The 21,502-nt window shown below is 31.5% G+C and overlaps 1 protein-coding gene across 5 annotated transcripts in view; it reads right to left on the bottom strand.

Annotated features, from left to right (window-relative positions):
* The window catches only part of yem (yemanuclein), a 182,062-nt gene that overhangs the window by 15,561 nt on the left and 144,999 nt on the right, over window positions 1-21,502 (bottom strand). For 4 of the 5 annotated variants that reach the window (XM_075378485.1, XM_075378486.1, XM_075378484.1 and 1 more), the window contains 6 exons: window positions 20,126-20,416; window positions 14,952-15,140; window positions 11,451-11,723; window positions 7,489-7,739; window positions 3,146-3,224; window positions 112-193 (listed from right to left, as the gene is read on the bottom strand). In XM_075378485.1, coding sequence (XP_075234600.1) covers window positions 112-193; window positions 3,146-3,224; window positions 7,489-7,739; window positions 11,451-11,723; window positions 14,952-15,140; window positions 20,126-20,416 — 1,165 coding nt within the window. Of the gene's footprint in view, window positions 1-111; window positions 194-3,145; window positions 3,225-7,488; window positions 7,740-11,450; window positions 11,724-14,951; window positions 15,141-20,125; window positions 20,417-21,502 lie in introns of those variants that run through there. The other variant, XR_012758216.1, reaches the window with a different exon arrangement.

The raw sequence follows: 21,502 nt of genomic DNA on the forward strand, positions 1-21,502 counted from the left end.
GAAGAAAATGACAAACTAGAAATAATAAATTTTAAATTAAAGAAAATTAACAATTTCTAAAATTAAGTTGATGAAAATTAGTACACATTGATAATAACTCATTTGACTCACCGGAAGATTGAAGATTTGGCATCGATTGGCCGATATTGGATGACTGTTGTGATTGTTTACTGCTTTGTATATTGTGTTTACTCTGAAAAAAAAAAAAGTAAAATATTATAATTATTTGTATTATTGGCCTTGCTAACAAAAGTAATGAGAAGAGGAGACAAGCCAATAATTATTCACACAAAGAAGGAAGAATAAAAAGATATAAAACAGAACCGGTATTTAGGTACAAAGTTAAATGAAAATTCTAAAACAGAAAATAAAATAAGAATTAAGAACGGATTTAATAAAAAGAATCAGTTATACAGTAACACTTGAGGAAGTTACTTGTTTGTACTTCTGAATGAATGTGAAACATAATTTAAAGAGAAACAGAAAAAAGAGGTGTTTGAAGTGAATGATTAAAGGAAGTTGGAGAGGATTAAATGGAGTGAAAAATCAAGGAGTAATGACAAGAATGAATGAAACTCAGAACAAGAAGGCTACTAACTGGCTGGGACGTATGAGAGGAGAATTGATTAAAACAATATTAAAAGGATCAACAGAAGGTGGAAAGATGAGAGGATGGGAAAGGTTAAAAATTACAAACGACCTAAAAGGAAATGGTAGCAACTAAGTAAATTAGCTGGAAATAGAAGAGACTGGAGATGAACATGGATACAAGGGATCTGCTTCAGGATAGATAACCAAAATTTGAAATATGTTTGAAAACTTGAAATATGATTTATTATAAATCAACAGACATACAGTCACATGACCCTGTATAACAGCATAGGGTTAACTGAACAACAAGCCTAACTTGTAAACTTTATAATGCATTATTTCCAGTCATACAATTGCTGAGTTTACGTTGGAAATTGATAAACATGTTTTTGTGATTAAGTGTGTTAGATAGTCTGCACTTATGCTATGGATAAGAATTTGATAGAAAGAGCAAACATAAAATTTTGCAGTACTAGGAAAATCAGCTATTGAGACTTCCAATTTGCTTCTGGCAATGAGGCAGTGGGTTACACACATGCTTTAAAAGCAGAAGGAAGTCCACAGAGGACAAGTAATCCAGAATAACCACTAGCATCATCCCAAAAAATATGGGAAAAATTCAAAGAATTCATCTACCTGAGCCAGACTAACAATAGAAAATTTTATCGCCAAGTTCTGAGGTATTTGATGGGGAACATCTGGTGAAAGTGACTGCATCTGTGGCAGATGAAAAGCCAAATTCTCCATGACAACATACCCTGTCACTGAACACTCCTTGTTTGTAATTTTCTTGCAGAGAACCACTAGTAATCAATTTAGCTCCTGTGGATTTTTTCCTTTCCTCAAAGATGTAGCTGAAAGGTCGCCACTATAACACCAATACAAAGATCAAGCACAAATCCTAAAGTTGTAAGTTGCTTACAAAAGAACTTCAAGGTCGCATCCAGAAGTTGCTAGAATCAGTGCATTACTGCGCAGGATGACTATATTGAAGATGATGTTCAAACTTAGGTAAATTAAGTTCTTTTCCTTAAATAGAGCTTGTCTGAGAACCTTTTGATACAATCTAAAATACATGTATGAGAACTGAAATAAATGAGTACGCAGCCAATAAAAATAAGGCTGTGACTGGACTTGAAATATAAGTTATACCCAAGACTGGCACAGCTATTCTCAAGTTAACAAGCAATTCAAACCTAGTGAGTTACTAAAAAAAATTAAGAGTGAAATTTTTTGTAGCTTCACTGAGCCATAAGTGTTGTTGCACATTGGTACACCTAGCCCATTAAAATTGCAATACATCTGCAAGTGGGACCTTTACTCTATCTACCATACGGATTTCTTACAGAAAGCAACAATTCTTGACTAGTTCCTTTTGTACTTCACTTTAGCATGAATCACAGCTGTAAAAAAAAAGCTGGAGGCAGAAATGTAATCAAACAGATTAATCAATCTACCTCTTCTATTAAGAAATAATGCATTATGTAAATTGCTTCTACTCTCAATGGATGGAAAATCTGTATGGATTTACAAACCTTACATTACATCAGTGATCACCTTTAATACAATTTAGCTTTTTGTAGTAACCTACTGTTATTGTTTATCAATAAATTTATATTTTATTATTTAAGGTAAGGGTTTCTATTTACTACATGTCGTCATATTCAGACAGCATTAGTTTATACTCTATAATATACTCTACATTATTACTCTACCTCTTTTCTTGTTTTATTTTATTTATTTATTTAATCATTATTTCTCCTTTCCTCTTTTTTTATCTAATTTCATAGCTATATTATATTTTCGAACAAAAATGTTCTTACAACTTAATTGTTAAAAATATTTAAAAACTAGTAACATTATTATTAGTTATTATTACTAGTAACATTATTATTATTATTAGTTTCTAATATAAAGGGATTTTTTATCAATATGCCTTTGGGTTTTTTGCAAATGTTTTTCATATGGGCAATGATCGTTGTAAGTGTATCTTTAATTTAAGTAAAATTAAAGTGCATTAAAAAAAAAATATTTTTTGAAAATAAATAAGGTTAGTTTTACTGACAAATAACCCTTACTCTTGTTTTTATTTAGGTGCAAAGAATTGGAAAAGTAATGCCTTATAATTTTTAGTGCTGTTCTTTCTTTTTTGAATTTGTTTTTATAATTACTTTTTAATTAATTTTATAAACAATATCTTTCTTTTCTTGTTGTTTTCAAGAAATGTTTTGCTCGGCTGCTCTGTCTTATTTGTATGTAATGTTGTCTATCTTCTGATAATTCTTCTAGCAGAAATTTTTTGTATTATTATTGAGTAAAAAAAAAATTAATTTTTTACCTCAAATGGTTTAAGAAAAACTAATTTTCAGATGATAATAAAGCAAAAAGATTTTTATTTATGTTATTAAGATAAAATAACAAACTTAATAAATTAAATCTTTAAAGAATGAATGTAAATTTGGTTAGTTATACTAATACAAGACTTCAGATTATCACATGAATTAAATGATTGGAAATGTTGTATATAATTATGATTAAAAGAGATAAAACACACCTGGCCAGGAACAGAATGGAGAGACACTGACGAATATTTAGTTGGAATGTCTTCAAGAATATTATCACTCGGGAACGAACTGTAAAAATAATATTAATAATCACATTGGCTTCACACATCAATAAAAAACTAAGATTAAAAAGTTATAATTTTATTTATAGCAGTCTAACCTCTTCCTTACATAAATTAGCTTTACAATGGAATAATTTACCAGAAAAGACAGACTGTACGAATAAAAGAAATTATATGTTATAAACCTAATAGATAGAAGCTACATGGACACAATTCTAGGATTACAGTATAGGCTGGAATATGAGAAGATCGGCTGGTTGAACATTACTTCACATAAGACAGTAATGTCGCATACAATGACACATACTTGCTCAAACTTCTTAGTAAGATAGACTGGATGACAAGATCTTGTTAAATGTCCATCTCTCTGAATGACTCTCACACCAGTAAATATTTTCCTTTGAGATCATTTATATAGTCTAAATAATGCACCCGAAAAACACTCAACAACTTAATAAGAAAATTAAAGTGAAACACTATAAAATCGTAAAGAAAGTGCTCAGACCTGTTCAGGAATCTTGCAGCTACAAAATTAAAATTCATTAGGAAGTTAAAGGCAAATATTTTACACATACTACATAATAAATAAACCAATAATTAAACATTTTTTAATTATGATTACTAATGCAGGTGAATTCTAGTTTATATCAGATATATCATATTTGATATTTGTTACAATGAAAGACTGAATGTTGCACATATCAAATATGTTGATGAAAGACTGAAATTTGCTTATTTGGACCTTCACTGGTATATGTTAACAAATACACAAAAGCTCTGGTGGGGATCAAAATGATAACTAGAAATTAAAAAAAAAATCACCCAACACCAATCTCTAAGATAAGTAGATCATGAGAAACCCTTGTAAAAAATAAAGGAAGTTTAAATTTAAGCCAAACATAACCTACGCTCGCTAACTTCATCTAATTAACACTAAATATACAAATTATATTTGTATATTTAATTAGGTGGTGGTCAGACAAACAAGAAAATAGGTTCTCTAAGTTATTCTAAGGGCCAGTATTTATTGAAACTACTGAAGAACGACAATATTGATCTGGTCATAATCCAGGAAAACACATTGTAACACTGAGGAACAATTGCGGAAAAGAGGCAAAATACCTGGATATGAATTACTTGGGGCCACATACCATGATGTGTACGGTGTCGCTGCTTATGTTAGACACAATATAGAAAACGCCACTCTCATATCCACCTCCATGGACAATGAAATTCATAATGTTGTAGTTAAAATCGGAAGTATAACAGTGTCCAATATCTATAAACCACCCCAGCTGTCTCGTGGCCAATGTCAATAATCCACATACAACCTCATTCTGCGGTCTGCTGGTGATTTTAATAGCCACCACAAGCAGTGGAAATATAAGGATTGTGTTATTACGAATGGTGAGGCTCTGGTGAGATGGGCTGAGGATGAGAATCTTATTCTTGTCTTTGACCGATTTACTTTTAAATCAGCGGCTTGGAGGCAGGAGTATAACCCGGATCTATGTTTCACCTCAACTGACGGCAAAAGCCTGCCGCTGCTAGTCACCCGAAAAGTTCTCTGTGACTTTCCCCACAGCCAGCACCGTATAGAGGCAGGTAGCCAAATTTCACGACCTCTGTACCCTGCCCTAGATGGAACTTCAAAAAAGTTAATTGGGAAAATTTTTTTAGGATAAATGCCTAGGCTGGATACCACCATCAGCAAAAACTATAGCAGATTTACTAGAGCAGTAACAAGTATCGCTAAGAAGTGCATCCCTAGAGGGTGTTGCAGAGAATATATCTCAGGGTGGTCCCAAAACAGTGAAGTTCTCTACCGAAGCTTCCTTGAGATGGGCAATCAAGAGGTAGCAGACGAGCTTCTCCATAGCCTCGATGCTGCAAGACAACAGAAATGGTCAGGAACGGTGGGAAGCCTGAACTTTCAGATCTCTAGTTGTTATGCATGGACTCTGCTAAGAAAATTAGGAAGCGAAGCTCCTATTCAGGATGCCATTATTTTTTGCAATCTCACATGGCCCTGTGAAAAGCTTGAGAACCCCTGCTTTAGAGTAAAAAAAATAAAGAAAAATTTGTGTCATAAGAGGGAAAAAATTATTCCAGCTCTAGTAACATCTTATTTAGAAAAAATGAAATGAAATTTGAATCTAATAAGACATCCCAACCCCGTAGGAGAATACACCCGCCTTGTGACGCTTCCGGTTGCCACACCACCACCCCTGTTCCTAGCCCTGATGGGCTTTAACGAGAGAATCTAATAAGATAAATATATTTAATCAAAAACTGATAATACTTGTTTTATACAAAATAAATAATATAAGCTAATTATTTGGAAAAAAAATCAAGGTAAGCTTAGAATTTAGATTCTAAACCAGCTTACCTTGAATTTTTAGTGAATTGTGCCGTATGCTTAGGCACACGGCACAATTCATTAGGATGTAAATCATACAAGCTTATAAAAACATAAGCTCTTTAAAAATACTTTATTTTACAATACTTAAAATATTAATTTGACAAGCAAAAAAAATATGAAAAAATTTGCATCAACTGTCCTCTTTCAGCTAACTGGGGTTTGATATTTACAACAATGTCATAACCTCACCTATCTTATATTTACTTAAGTTGCCTATTTAGCAATATACACCATTGAAAATATTTTCTTATTTTTTTCTAAGTATATAATTTATTATAATTATAGCTAAAAGTTAGGTAATCAATGAACAATATCATTTACATGTTATGTGATGTAACATGTAACATGATGTTTGTTTATAAACGTACCTATGCTTCAAATATGCATTATACCTGTATGTCTAGCATCCCTGCTTATGATTTAAGACATTTATTTAACCAACCGATTAATGTTAAATAATAAACAGAAAATATACTGCCATTACTATAAGTACAACATATAGAGTCGTCACCCGAGCCACATGCATGCCGAGCATTACTGCTGCTGGCTGCAACTTTTGAATGTTAAAATGTTCAATATCCACAAAGCCAGTGAATGGAGCCCCCTATATTTATTATATACATGCTTGTGAGAATAATACAAATAAATAACAGATCAAAGTCTGTTCAATTTATAAAATCTATCAGTATATAGTAAATTCTTTGGAACAACAGTTTGGTCAACATAAGACTTGAAACTTTGAATAATCTGAAGTATGCGGTTTCAGAATAGTCGGCCACAATCTTAAAAAAGAAAAATATTTGTTATAGCTAATTACCTGTTCTTCTTACAGGTAAAGTATTTTGCATGATTCTTAGGATTAACTGACAAACACTACGAGGAGATGACCATACTTTATTTCTCATCTTTTATTTTATTTTTTTAGTTAAGTAATAGGTGGCAGGTGCAGCCAGTCACATTGCACACACAATAACAGTGGCAGTGGCTGTGTAGGTTGAGCTGGCACACTGTACACCAAAGCATCTTTAAAGCTACTTTTCTCGATTACCAAAAGAGATTATCAAAAAAGACAACATAATATTTTGTAGAAAATTTAATTTCAAATACTACAAGTGGTCTCCTGAATTTGATATGAACGACAGTTTGGCTGTAGTAAAATTGAATATCATCTAGTAACATAATCTAGTTGTTACTGCAAGCCATTAAAATGGTCACCATCTTAAAACAGTAAGACATTTCATAACAGCAATGGTCCTATATTCTTTCCAGGTATAAAAATTATCTTCATACAAAATTTCAGCTCAATTGGTGAGTATTTTTGTGTGAAAGGATGACAGAATCGCAGGCACCATTATATCTTTATATATATATATTTTTTGAAAAATCAAATAATTTATTGACCAATATGCTAATTAAATTTAATAAAACAATGTAATTCAATATTTAATTTAAACTACTAAAACATAGTAAATAGATAATAAATATGTAAGTATTGAAATTAATATAAGTTTAACTAATCTATTTACTACTGTGTTTTGGTAGTTTAAATTTCATTTAATATATGAACATAATATATATATATATATTAGATAACACCACCTTTTAGTTTTCCTTTTTCTTTCTTAGAAATAAAAAAAAAACACATGGTCATTGAAAAATAACATTAATAGCTTTACACCATGAGGTTAAGAATGATCTTATTGTTAAAAAATAATATAGTTAAAAGTGAGAAATTTTAACATTGTTCATATGGAGTTCTGGAAGGAAAAAGAAAATACGTCGTTATGAACAGAAAACCATTAACACCAATAATGCCAAAAATGACTATAGAAAAAAAATTTATACATACCTACTCAAAAAATTATGATGCCTACTAGAGTTATCTTGTTTGTTATAAATTGGTGAAGAAGATGCAGGTGGCGGTGGTGGAGGGGATAATGATTCATGTTGTAATAAGTGTTTATAAAATTCATTTTGGTAACTGCTTACAGATTGGCTTGATTTTTTAACTTCATTATTTGTAACAAATGAAGAAGAAGATGAACAGGATGAGGATGAGAAGAAAGGACTGCTTGACACTGTTTTATGTCCAGATAAATTCTGAAACATAATAAATTATAATCTTTTAATTTCGTTCATAGAAGAAAAAACACAGTATGTTAAATTTCACAGTGGTCACCTTGCAAATATGTAAAATATCAGATTATCCAACAATCACTAAACATTCAATATGATATAAAAATTTCAATATGATTGAAAGGCAAAATAAATTTAGAAAAACAAAAACCAACACAATTTAGTTAATTGTATGTTAAATGTTTTAATTAAAAATATAAATTATTATTAAAATAAAATAAAATTTCCTCTGATTTATTTTTTTCAGTGTTGTGATCAACAGTTTGTGTACTTATAAAAATAAAGAGATTGTATAATTAAACAGGTTACATCTTAACTATATCAAATGATATCAAAACAAAATTACTGATTTTTAATATAAAAAAACTGAATAAATTTTTTATATTAACAGTGTATCAAATTATTTAAGAATATTACTAAAGTATAAAATCTGTTAACTACATTTGGTTAATGGATGTTTTCTGCTAAGGTAAATTTAGATAATAGAGCTTTTGCTGTATAAAAAAAAAAAACTGATGTGGACACCACATACTTCCTTGTATGACTTAGGGAAAATATTGTGTGCCTGTGCTCTAATATGCATACCTATTTGGGTCTACCTATTCAATTAAATTTATGACACTTTGCCACATAGTATACACAATTAATTAGATAACCAATGGTGGTTGATAATAACTAATTTTAATTATACATAAGTAGCTGATATGTCACAATATTTTAAAAAAACAATTACTGGAGGACCACCTGAAACTTCACTAATGAAAAAGCTTAAATAAGTATTAATTCAATCGGTAACACTTTGCTCAAGTGAAATATTAACGTGTAATATAATATGAGTAAATAAGAATTACATAGATTATGGAATGTAGGTATTATGATAGTAGAATGTATTAGTTTAAACAGAATTATGCAGAGAACACAAATATCTATCATTATTTTTTTAATGGCAAGACCAATTTCATACTTCCTAATAATTATATTATACTACACGAACATGACAAACACTGGCAATTAAAACTGATTAAATTAATTTTAATAGAAAAAAACCCATTAAAACACAGCCAGATAAAAAAAAAAATATACATCATTTGACCCATTAACACATTCAGTGACAAGGTTGCCTCTAACGCAGCCGACAGACAATCATCTCGCCAATCAGTAGCGCTGTAGAGATGATCAGTGTAAAGCTTCGTTTTTAGCAGTTACAGTCATTAGGTTATACAGTTAGGCTTTGGTTTCTTTTTGTGGCATGTTACCTGCATTTAGTGTTTATAAAGAATGTGAATTTGTATTTGGTCCAAGTCTTTTTCTTATTTTTTGAGTATGGCTAATGATCAAATTGTGGTTCCTTCACAACCAAACAGAACACGTTTATTGGCACAAAAAAATTATGACAGATGACAAACTAAAAGCGATTTTATAATGTGATAGTAGTGAAGATGATGACTCCGATTATTGCTGGGGGGATAGTGATGATGAAATGGAAGATTTTCGAATGATAATATCATCAATATTAGTAATATTTTTTTTTTTGTCTTCAGTCATTTGACTGGTTTGATGCAGCTCTCCAAGATTCCATATCTAGTGCTAGTTGTTTCATTTCAATATACCCCCTACATACTACATCCCTAACAATTTGTTTTACATATTCCAAACGTTGCCTGCCTGCATAATTTTTTCCTTCTACCTGTCTCTCCAATATTACAGCGACTATTCCAGGATGCCTTAATATGTGGCCTATAAGTCTGTCTGTTCTTTTAACTATATTTTTCCAAATGGTTCTTTCTTGATTGACTTGCCGCAATACCTCTTCATTTGTCACTTCATCCTTTTATTGCCACCCATCTGATTTTTAACATTCTCCTGCAGCACCACATTTCAAAAGCTTCTAATTTTTTCTTTTCAGGTACTCCAATCATCCAAGTTTCACTTCCATATAAAGCTACACTCCAGACATAAACTTTCAAAAACCTTTCTTTTTTTTAAGAACTACAGCTGCATTGTGAGTCAGCTTGCGTGCACATGTGCTTTGTGCTGATCTTGGAAGTAAACAGAACTAATCTTGGAGATATTTCCTGTGATTGAGCCAACATTTAAGAGATTACAACAACTGGTTTTCTAAATATAGGCCATTACTTTTAGATACCTTTAGCCCAGACAACATGTATATAAAAGACTACTAAAAAATGTCAAAGAATGATATTAAAAAATACTTCTAAAAATAATAGCATAAATTACACAAAAAAAAAAATCTTGTGAAATGATCCGGATGCTCTGGGTTCAAAGTGCTCTGTCCTTGACATACTACTTAAGGGGAAAAATTAAGTGGAAGATTAAAATATTTAAGAATGCAAGTAGAAATTATTTTTAATAGAATTTTGAATATGTGACTTACACAGACCACATCTCACCACTTGACTTATAGTAATCAAAATTAAATGGCATCAATGATCCATAGTCAGAAGAAAATTGTACAAGTTTTATTAAAAAAAAGGAAAATAATTGTTCTGAAAATATCAAGAAAAACAGTTACTGATTAAATACCCAAAAGATTAATTTCATTATACCTTACTTCTGAATTAAATTTTCCAAAGTGATATATTCATGTTATGGAATCATTTAATTAGTATAAGAATGTAACTGAGTCTAGAAACAGTAAAAAACGATTTTCTGCCCTTATCCCTTCACAGGGGGGCGGGGGGATTAGACTAGAACATCATAAAATAAGTTACTAAGGACTTAAGAGGCATTAAATTACGTGAAAAATTTACCTCCATTTTAGTAAATTTTTGGAATATGAATCAATAAAGCCCATATTTTCCTGTCCCTTTGACCAACCGATCAAAAATGTACAGAAACCATTGTGCAAAATCAGTCCATCCAGTAGTCGACTGATATCACACAAAAACATGCCAACAACCATTCCTCTAAAAGTTTTCATTGCTAAAATTGCTTTTTAGTTGGGGGGTCGTGAAATTTTAACATTTGCTAAAGCTCTGACACGGAAAATTTGGCTCTATTAGCATACTTCCTCCCTATAGTATGCTGTATTGCATTAGAACTAAATTAGCTGGAAAATTAATAAGAACTTTTTTATTTACCAAACATAAAATTATTCTACTTCAAATTAATACTCTTAATTTTAAAGGCATTTTTTTTACAGTTTAATTATTTGTTATTGGCACTACTGGATACTTTTCTTAAGTAGCCCATTTTTTTTTAACCTCCAGGACCAACATTAGTTATTGCTTCAGAGGATGAGATGAATAACACTTTTTTTAACATGTAAAAATGCCATGCCTGACTGGGATTTGAACCCGGGATCTCCAATGAAAGCCTGAGATGCTACCCACTCGTGCCATGATGGCCAGCAAATAGCCAATAATTAGTTCTGACAGAACTTTTGAAAGTGATTCATCTAATATTTTAAAGCTATCACATTTTGTTCAACTTATATGACCCTTAAATTTTTTTTTTTAAGATTAATTCATTAAATAAACTTCAAAGCTTGTGGATGGGAATGTGAAATGGAAATTTTGTAAAGTATGAAAAATGTCATGCCTGACTGGGATTACAACCCAGGGGACCTCTAAATGAAAACCTGAAATGCCACCGCTCCGCTATGAAGATCACAGCAGTGTACTTTTAATTTTTCAGTTATAATTAAATTAGTACCTTATGAGAATGAGAAGTAACATCTTCATTATTGGAAGTAGTTCCACCTCCACCTGACATTTGTCGTAACATAGCTAAATCTTGAATGACTTGGTCGACTTCCATTTGCATTTTAGCTTCTTGATCACCGCTAGGCAATCTTTGTTGTCTAGTACCAGTAGAATTTCTTCTATCCCTATTACAAGTGGAATTGTTTTCAGTAATTGTTTCTGATACTGGTGATACAACTATTGGTGGTTTATTATCGGTTTCTGAATTACTTGTCTGAATGACCTGTTGAAAACAAAAAACTATATTCAAAAAATTAAGTATAGCCTAAAACAATGACAATGTAGATTTCACATGTCAAAATTATCTGTAAATATGCTTCATATATAGGGTCATTCACGGGAACCAGATGTTTTTGAAGTGGGTTGTACTTGGGTGTTCGTGGTAGGAGGGGCACATGGCTGGTGTCTGACGTTTCCTTGTTCATAGCATTTACGTTTTAGTTGCTGAGATGGAGCTGTGGACGCTAGACCAACGCCTGTACGCGTATGACAGTTTGTACGAAATGACGAATCCGTAACTGCTGTTCAGCGAGATTTCCACCGTCAGTTTAATATCCATCGTAATGCAAGTGTCCCTTCTCGTAACACAATATTGCGATGGGTAAACAACATTGAAGAAAAAACCACCGGGTCCCTGACGAACTGCTAGCACTCTGGAGAACATCAAACGAGTAAGGGAAGCCATTGTCAGAAGCCCATGCCGCTCTATTCAGAGGCATTCAGCAGCGCTTCAAATGAGCACAAGTATAGTAAGACGAATTCTGCATACAGACCTGCATTTCCTTACAAGATAGCCGTCGTGCAGCAGTTAAACGAGCAAGATTTCACGCAGCGATTACAATTTTGTCTACAAATGCTTACCGTTTTTGATTTGAAGAAAATGAAAATTTGGTATTGTTAATGAGTGACGAAGCCCATTTTCATCTGAATGGCTTTGTCAACAAACGGAATTGCCGGTATTGGGCAGAAAGAAACTCACATCAGCTTCACGAGAGACCACTTCATAGCCCAAAGGTGACTGTCTGGTGTGCAATAGGAAAGGTCGGTGTTACTGGACCATATTTTTTTGAAGAAAATGACGCTGCCATAACTGTAACAGCTGATCGTTACAGTGCGATGTTGAATACGTTTTTCATCCTTGAGTTACGAAACCAGGGAATCGATTTTCAGTATTCCAGCAGGATGGAGCTACAGCGCACACAGTGAGGGCAACGATGGCTGTTCTCCGTAACTTGTTTCCGGGATGGATCGTTTCCAGATTCAGTGACATTCCTTGGCCCCCTCGGTCCCCCGACTTGAGTAGTTGTGATTTTTTTCTGTGGAGGTTTCTGAAATCCCATGTGTACGGCAATAAACCGCGTACATTGGAGGACCTAAAGATCGCAATTCGTCATCACGTCACCCAGATTGATGTAGACATGCTGCAAAGAATTGAGGCAGTTACCGTGAAAGGCTACAACAATGTATTGCCCAAAATTGACATCACTTGCCGGACATAATTTTTCTTTCATGAGTAAGTAACAAATGTTTTGATTTAACAAGTGTTTCAGTACCAATAAAACTTTTTTGAAGTAATTATATAATTTTTTATGATTATTTTAAAAAACATCCAGTTCCCGTGAATGACCCTGTATCTGTAGCTCACAAAAATAATCCAATCCTTCAGTAGTTGCTCAGTATTCATTTTGACCGAAAAAAATATTAAATGGAACACAATAATGCTTCATGTAATAACTTCCTGAAGAAAAAATTAATAACATAATTTTTTTTTAAATAACTTGTTTTTTTATAATCACACTATATTTTTAAGAAGAGAAATACAATTTCACAAGTTTACAATATTTGTGTTCTTGTGAAATCATAAAACTTTGCCCAAGTTACCTTCTGGAAAAATAAAATGTAGGTTTGAATAAATACACATAAACATAGTAAGGTAATCACGAAATGAAGAATGTAAATTTTTCAAACTGTAACTAGAAAATAATAGTTAAAATATGAATGAAAAAAGTCATTTATAATAAATAAAAATCTTATAAGAAAATACAGATGATCGCTAAAAGAAATTTGAAATGTTTTGTTTGATTAATCATTTTGTAATACGTAAAATTAAAAATCAATTATGGTGAAACTTGTATAATTCAAATTGGTTTTAAGTTCATAGATACATCTAGCAGAAGGCCACCTTCTTTCTCTGTAAGTTGATCATTTCTTTCCTTATCTTGTATTCCTTTTTGGATGATATTGTAGCATATAAGTCAGCCAGTGCTTCGTTTCTGGGGAGAAGTTATCCTTATTTACCGGTGATCTTCTTCTTTTGTGATTGTGGAACTACATAAAGATTCTTTTGTTTCGCATCTGAGATTATATAAAAAAAAAACCAAACCAGTGATGCCTGTTGGATAAAATGCCATGAACTTATATCTTCATAAAATTTAATCTAATCTAAATGCGCCTTTCATAAATATGAAGTTTAACTTTTGGTTAATTTGAATGATTTTTACCAAAAGCCTACTAACTGATAATGCATAAATAACATCAATTAATACTAAAGTGCATTTCTAATTTTGTTGATATTATTATTATTAAAGTAATACTACGCGCTTATCAGCTTTATGCAGCCTAACTACGCACATTTCTTATTGACAACCATTTAACATCCTGTTTATCTTCTTTGCCTTGATGATACTATTTTTTAAATGATATCAACGTGTTTAGTCATTTTGATGACGTCAATCTGTTCAAAATTACATATAATTTTATCTCAGAGAGAACATTATCATACACAAAGCAATATCATTCTTCAGTATATTGTTTCTGAGCACTATTTAAACAAATCTTTTCCTTTTAACATTACAACTTTTCATTAACTATAATAAATCTATATATTTTTTATTTTATTTTTTTATTATGAACTCTGATTATAACATGTATTTTTTATTTTTATAATCTTAGACATGTACATTTGTGTCTTAACAAGGAACATGAGAAGGATGAAATGGTAGGTAAAAAAGATGCCAGATTCTGACTAGGAAAGAATCTGAGACAACATGATCTGGATGCTAGCAGCATGCAAACCATTGCATTAAAGTTGGTGAAACTATAATACCCAGTATTGTTTAAAGATAAAATCTACAATATTTGACTTGCATATAAATAATATGTATATATATTTAATGATTTGAATGTTTCTATTAAAGCTATTCTACTTATCCTCCTCCATACATGTTATTAGATTCTATTTAGTATGTGATAGTCTGACTTTACAACAAATTCTTCTGGAATACCTGCAAACCTTTTTTTTGCCTGAATTCTCAATTGTAAAAAAAAGATTAGTTTTACAATTAATTAATGAAATACTGCAAATTGGTTATATATATTAAAAATGTATAATAGACTGTTTTATAGATGGGCTAAATTAAAAAAAAAAAAAAAACAGATAGAATTTTCTGACCTCTTCGTGATGATGTGGTGTACCAAGAAGACTTTCATTAATCAACTGACTCAATATATCAGTAGCAGTAACCGTTTCTAAATTCATTTGGTGTTCGTAATCTATAGTAGATGGTGTTGTTGCTGGTATTGGAGATTGTATTGATGATATTGGCTCTGCTTTAATCTCTGTTTTAATTTCAGATTTAACCTAAAAACCATACATTTATCCTCTAAATTATCACTGCTAAAACATCTTTTGTGGAGCGTTAGATGTTTAAACAAAAAAAAAAAAAAACTATACAGTATGAAATGACTATATATATATTCATTTTGCCTAGTAATAATGCAAAAGGTATATCCAGAAAGTAAGTTCCATTTTTAAATATTTATGCTATAGCGCAATGATTGTGAATCTATACACATGTGCTTAGTCACCTGATATGTTAGGAAGGGATTAATGCCATTCTTATTTAGTTGTCTAACTTGTACGCTTTTTATGTATAATGTTTAAGAAAATTGTGACATCCGTTGGTCTTTGATGTATCTTGAATAAAGGAACATTAAACTGGTTGATGTTCACTGTCAGATTTGTGAAATTTAAAGAGAAAATGCAATTAGTTATTCGATGCTAAGGAGATGAAAGCAATTGTTCAATGAAAGAAGTGGTAACTTGCACAATGAAGAACAGAACCAGCCATTTTTGATTACTACAATTTGTTATGTGCAAATGATAAGATTAAAGAGAATCGACTAATCACCATCTTATGTTTTTCCATGCATTTTCCAGAAATTTCATATTTGTTCTGAACTAACTAAATGGTTCTGAGAAATTCAATTACTGGAAATTGTGTGCAAGCTGATGCTCAAGATTGTTACGAAAAACCACAAAATGAAAAGGTTGAGCAGCATATTGGAATTTTTGATTTTGTAAAAAGAACAAGACAACTTTTGCCATTTGATCAGTGAGGATGACACATGAGAGTTGCATGTACTAGCTGAAATGAAACGACAATCTATGGACACTTAGTTGCCCAGCAAGACAAAATGCAAGTTGATGTTTCCCACTTGAAATATTATGTGCACAATGTTATAGGACAAAAAAGGAGTTTTATGTAAAGATTTCTTGCCTTAAGGCTGCACAATTAATTGTGAAAAACTGAAAATTTGCATTGTTTGATCCAAGCGATGCAACTTGTTTGGCCAAGGTTGATTCACAGCAATTCTCATCCGTATTGCTATAAAGCAATGTTTCCTCATGACCTTTGGTAAAGAACAGTTCAATTATTCTCCTTATACCCTGGACTTTGTACCAAGTGACTAACAGTTCCTGTATCTTAAAACTTTTCTACCGATTGATAGCTGCAAGATGAAAATGAGGTCAAACAAGTTGTTAATAAATAGCATGTGTTGCAAAGTGGCATCATTTTCTGATGAATGAGATACAACTTCTGGTGCCTGCTGTGATAAGTCCCTCAATAATGGCAGAAACTGTGTAGAAAATAGAATAAGATTTGCACTTTAAAAAACAATAGGAATTTTACATGAGTATGTTCTTGATCTTTTATAAGATTTCTTTGGAACTTTATTTTTGGTATAACCTCTTGTATTATAAATAATAAATATAGTTATAATAGCCAAAAAGATGTTTGAAAAAACATCTGAAATACAAAATAAAATTATGGATCTTTTTTTGTATGGATATTTTTATTGTTTATAAATAAGAAAAAAACACTTCTGTTTTTTAATTAACAGAAACGGTAGATAAATTTGTTGTTGTTTCACACTGTTTTGTTTTAGTCTTTGTTATGGTTGTTATTACACGTGTAAAAAGCATCTGTGTTACAAGATGCGCTAGGTAGAGTTCCCTTTGTCATAAATAAAAAGGAACTCCTCTATATGCAGTCAAGGATAACTTTCTTTTAAATAATTACGATCGCCAAGGCATTTAGACATATAATGATTTCAAGAAAACTTTCAGTTGATAAAATATGTTAGTATGTTTACCAGGATGTTAAAAAAGTTAGCTGAAGAGTGATTTAATACCTGTTCAAAAAAAATATATGAAATGATTTTAATTTATAAAATGCTCCCTAAAAAGGCATAAAAAAAGATAACGTTCAGAAGAAAATAGACTTAAGGAAAAACTTAAATTGAAAACAGTATTAATTCACATAAAAGTCACAACAAACTGCCACTCTCATATTCAAGTCCAAGAAGTATTCAACAATTTCATTATAACATTATTCTTTATTTCCTTTAGATGGCTAGATGGAGAGAACCCTATTTCAAATTTTTGATTTAATGATGAATCTGGTACACCATTTGAAAAGCACCTTAGTAAAAAAAGCCCTCTTCATGCAATTCTAGTGATGCACAATGCACTTTCCTATCTGGGAAAGATTAACTGGAAAATAATACAGGTTAAGTAAAAACAATATCTCTTCCATTATCCAATTCATAGATATGGGTGTAACTGGATAAATTAGTTGATCGATTTAAAAAAAAAACAAAACAAAAACAGAAAATGACAATGAAGTATTGGTCATTAAAGACTGTATTTGCACCACTGCAGATGCACAAGAGAAAATTAAAATATATTTCATAATAAAATCTTAGAAAATACTTTGGCCTACAATTCATTTAGAAAACATGCACATAAAAATTATGAAAGTGATGACACATCTTGAATTTTCAAATTTCTTCAAATATTACAGATGATTGAACTAATGTAAAAGAGCGCTTGGCTGAGGACGACAATGACTGTGTGTGATTAACAAATATCAGAAGATGAGCAAATAGTTGCAGATGAAGTCACAAATCGGCCATCACAATTTCTTATGCTGAAAATATATTGGTACTTAATATGTTCTTCAGCACATTGAAAAACACCTCTCATCAGTGTCTGATAGTTTGGATGAGCTTTGAAGCGAAGAGTGATAACAGAAGGTAAAATAAAAAAATAAATATATATACACACACACACACATGAGGGTGAATCAAATTTAAATGGTAATTTTGCTGTTCTACGCAGCAAGCAGTTCCAAGCTGAATGAAAGAGTGGAGGGTTAATGTTCACTGTAACAGAGAGAGGGAACCAGCTTGGTTAGCTCCTTCACTCTGTTGTCAGTACAGCCATAAGTGAGCAAGAGGTTCTGTCATCTGTTGGATAACATACGTGGTGTGGCTATTAAATAACGAGACTAATGCTGCTATAGAAGAACTACACATGTATCAAATTCATAAAACCAACAGCTGTGTAGTGTGAAAAGCCTTCTCTTTTGGCTGTTGCTACTCCAGTTTCTGTAGACATATTAGTCTGGCGGTAGCCTTCATTTTGATAATTTCTGTTTTTTGTCTTGCTGAAAAAATGCCACACCTTACATAATCATAAAGTTTTTCTTAATGAAGGCGTTAAACCCATGGAAATCTTAACTCGTTTAAAGGTACAGATTGGGGACACCACACCACCCCAAAACCAAATATGTACGTGGGCCAGACAATTTAAGGGCGGGCAAGAAAGTGTAGAAAACCAAAGTTATGATTGATACCCAAGGTCAAGTCTCACAGCTGATAACATCTGTATCGTTCGAGAGCTTATCAAAGGTGATTGCCGGTCGATTGTTGAAGAAATTGTGTCAGAAGTGGGTATCAGCTATGAGAGTGCTGAATCTATTATCACTGATCATCTTGGCTTTAGAAAAAACTGTGCTCGATGAGTTCAGAGGTTGTTGATCGAAAATCAAAAACAGGTCAGGTTGGATATCTGCGAGGGACTTTTGAATCGATTTTGGCAAGAGGATGATTTTTTGAGGCGCATTGTCACATGTGATGAGACATGAGTCCACCTTTACACTCCAGAATCAAAAATGGCAGGTAAGGAGTGATAAAGGAAGGATGAGGGCTGCCCAGTGAAAGCCAAAATCTGTCTGTCAGCCAGAAAAGTTCTTGCAATGATTTTTTTTTACTCAAGGGATGTTTTACTCATTCATTTTCTCCACAATCAACAAATGGTGATGCAGCTTACTATTGCCAGCTGCTACATACAACAAAAGCCACCTAATGAAACAAAAGAAGGAGCATGCCCATCAGAGATGTCATCCTTCTCTGTGACACCAGACCGCACACCACGATTTTGACAAGGGATAAATTGAAGAAAAAAAAAAGCACTGGGAACCCCTCGACCACCCTCCCTGCAATCCACATTTGTATTCCTGTGACTATTTATTTGTTTGTCCCCTTGAAAGAATCGCTTTGAGGAGAACGATTCAAAAACAATGAAGATGTAGAGGAGCACGTGCAATTGGTTGACGACTCGTCCTCATACGTTTTATGAACAAGCAATGTTCAAACTTTCAAATCGTTAGCAAAAGTGTATAGATCGTGCAGGAAACTATACAGAGAAATTATGAAGGTATGAATTGTGTAATTTATTAATCAATAAATTTATAAAAAAAATAACGTTTATATTTGATTCACCCTCATATATAAAATTTTGATATTTTTGAATAAATATCTTGCAAATCATTAAAAGTTTAGTTTTTTAGTTTTGTCTTTTTACAGTATTATTTGGAAATTTATTAAATTTTTAATTCATAAATATCTAGCCCATAAGACTCGTCTAGTTTTAAACATGTCGCAATATTTTACTTAACAGCTGATTTTTGAAGTCAATGTTTCTGAGGTTCAAATGCTAGCATAAATTAGTTACTTTTATAAATATTTAAATACTAGACAGCGGGGATAGCGGTGCACTTTGGTGGTTAGGGTTCAATTAACTGCATATCTCAGCAATGATTGGCCTGAATCTGTACACCTTATTTACATGTCATACATATCATCTCATTGAATCCAGGGGGGGGGGGTTTGCTTTTGATTACTGGTTGAACAAATTGCAATGTACACAATAGGAATAATACTAAATATCTGACTTTTATTGTTAATGATTAATTCATCACATAACTTCAAGGCAAGGTAATAATATGGAAAGTCACAGAATATGAAAATTCTTAAATCTGGTTTCAGAAATCAGAAACTTATGAATGAAAGATAAAGATGCTACCACTCCACTATAAACATCAAAAGATAATTTGTGTTTTGATCATGATCACAATTTATTAGTTATGCAAAATTATGGGAGAACCATATTAATTAAATTTCAGTAAAAAAATTTAAGAAAAATAAATAATAAATTACCTCTGGTAATTTGTTTAAAGCTGAACTACTTGATGTTAATGATGAATTCGATGATGCAGTAAATGTTGGTTCAATCTTAATTTTCTTTTTCATATCATATGTAGCACTGCTACTAGAAGTAGTAATTTTAATATTATTTTTATCATCATTGTTGTTTACTTTTAAATCATTTTCTGAAATGATTAAAGAAGACATTTGTTGGTCTTGTAATATACGCTGTTTCAAACTTCTTACTGGTGTAGTTGATTGTGACTGATTCTGTGATTTTTTATGGCTGTTTGATATAATATTCTGAAAAATATAAAAACAAAAGTAAGTTAGATATTGAACAAAATTATAAATTTAGCAATAGCAGCTTAAAAAAGATATATTAACACTAACACTGTAATCAAACTGCTTAAGTTTTCGCTTTTCTGTGATGCACCTTTATCAAAGAATTCATTGATGTCTTCTATAAATTTTTCCAACATACTTGGCCATTCTTAAAATTATTTGACTACTACTTTACTTCATCTTTACCATATTAAGTCAAATGTATTCTGACCCAGAATGAAATATACTCTGTACTGGCATGAAGAAAACAATCCCATTGGTCGAAACCTAAAAATATATTAACAGTCCATGGCAAGAAAGAAGCAACTATATTTCATAAATAACTTCAAGGAAAATGTTTTATATATATTAAAGCAAGTTCTTTTATGTGTCACAAGTTTTTTCTTGGCAATGCATTTTCAATGTTTTTCACAACTTTATTAAGAGATTATTTATATAAAAAATTTATAGTAAACTTCTTTTAATTTCAATTGAAGAATGGAAAAAATGTAGGAAAGAATTTCCATTATAAATAGTGGGAAACTGAGGACAGATTGTAGCTTATATATTTGTATTTTGAGATGAATGTTAAGTACTTCAGCAGGGTACTTGACAAGTACTCAGCTTTTTCTGATAAGTACTTCAAAATTAGTTAACAGTATTTTTAATTGAATGTCTCTAGGTATCGGGGAAAAATTCTGTTATCATAATGATTTAATGTGGTTTACTCTAAATAAAAATATGCATCCTTACTTTGAAAAGAATTTTGTATTTATTGTAGTATTGATGTCCAAGTTAAGTTATCTATAGTTTGTTATTTTAAGTGTTGTAGTTTATCTATACTACAAATTTACTTCAACAAAAATTAGAAAAATATTCTAATTTTAAAACTTATTTATTATATGATGTAATAAAAATCTTGCAATATTTTTCTCCTTATCTACCTATGGCTAATAGATTAAATTTGTGTAACTGTAAAAATGTTCAAAATAGGAAGGATGTACTGCTTTAATTATTATAATTAAAGAAAATTTATGAGAATTACAGATAAAAGAAAGCATTAAT

This window comes from Lycorma delicatula, chromosome 11 (genome assembly GCF_047948215.1).
Source record: "Lycorma delicatula isolate Av1 chromosome 11, ASM4794821v1, whole genome shotgun sequence".
In the NCBI taxonomy this organism is placed as follows: domain Eukaryota; kingdom Metazoa; phylum Arthropoda; class Insecta; order Hemiptera; family Fulgoridae; genus Lycorma; species Lycorma delicatula.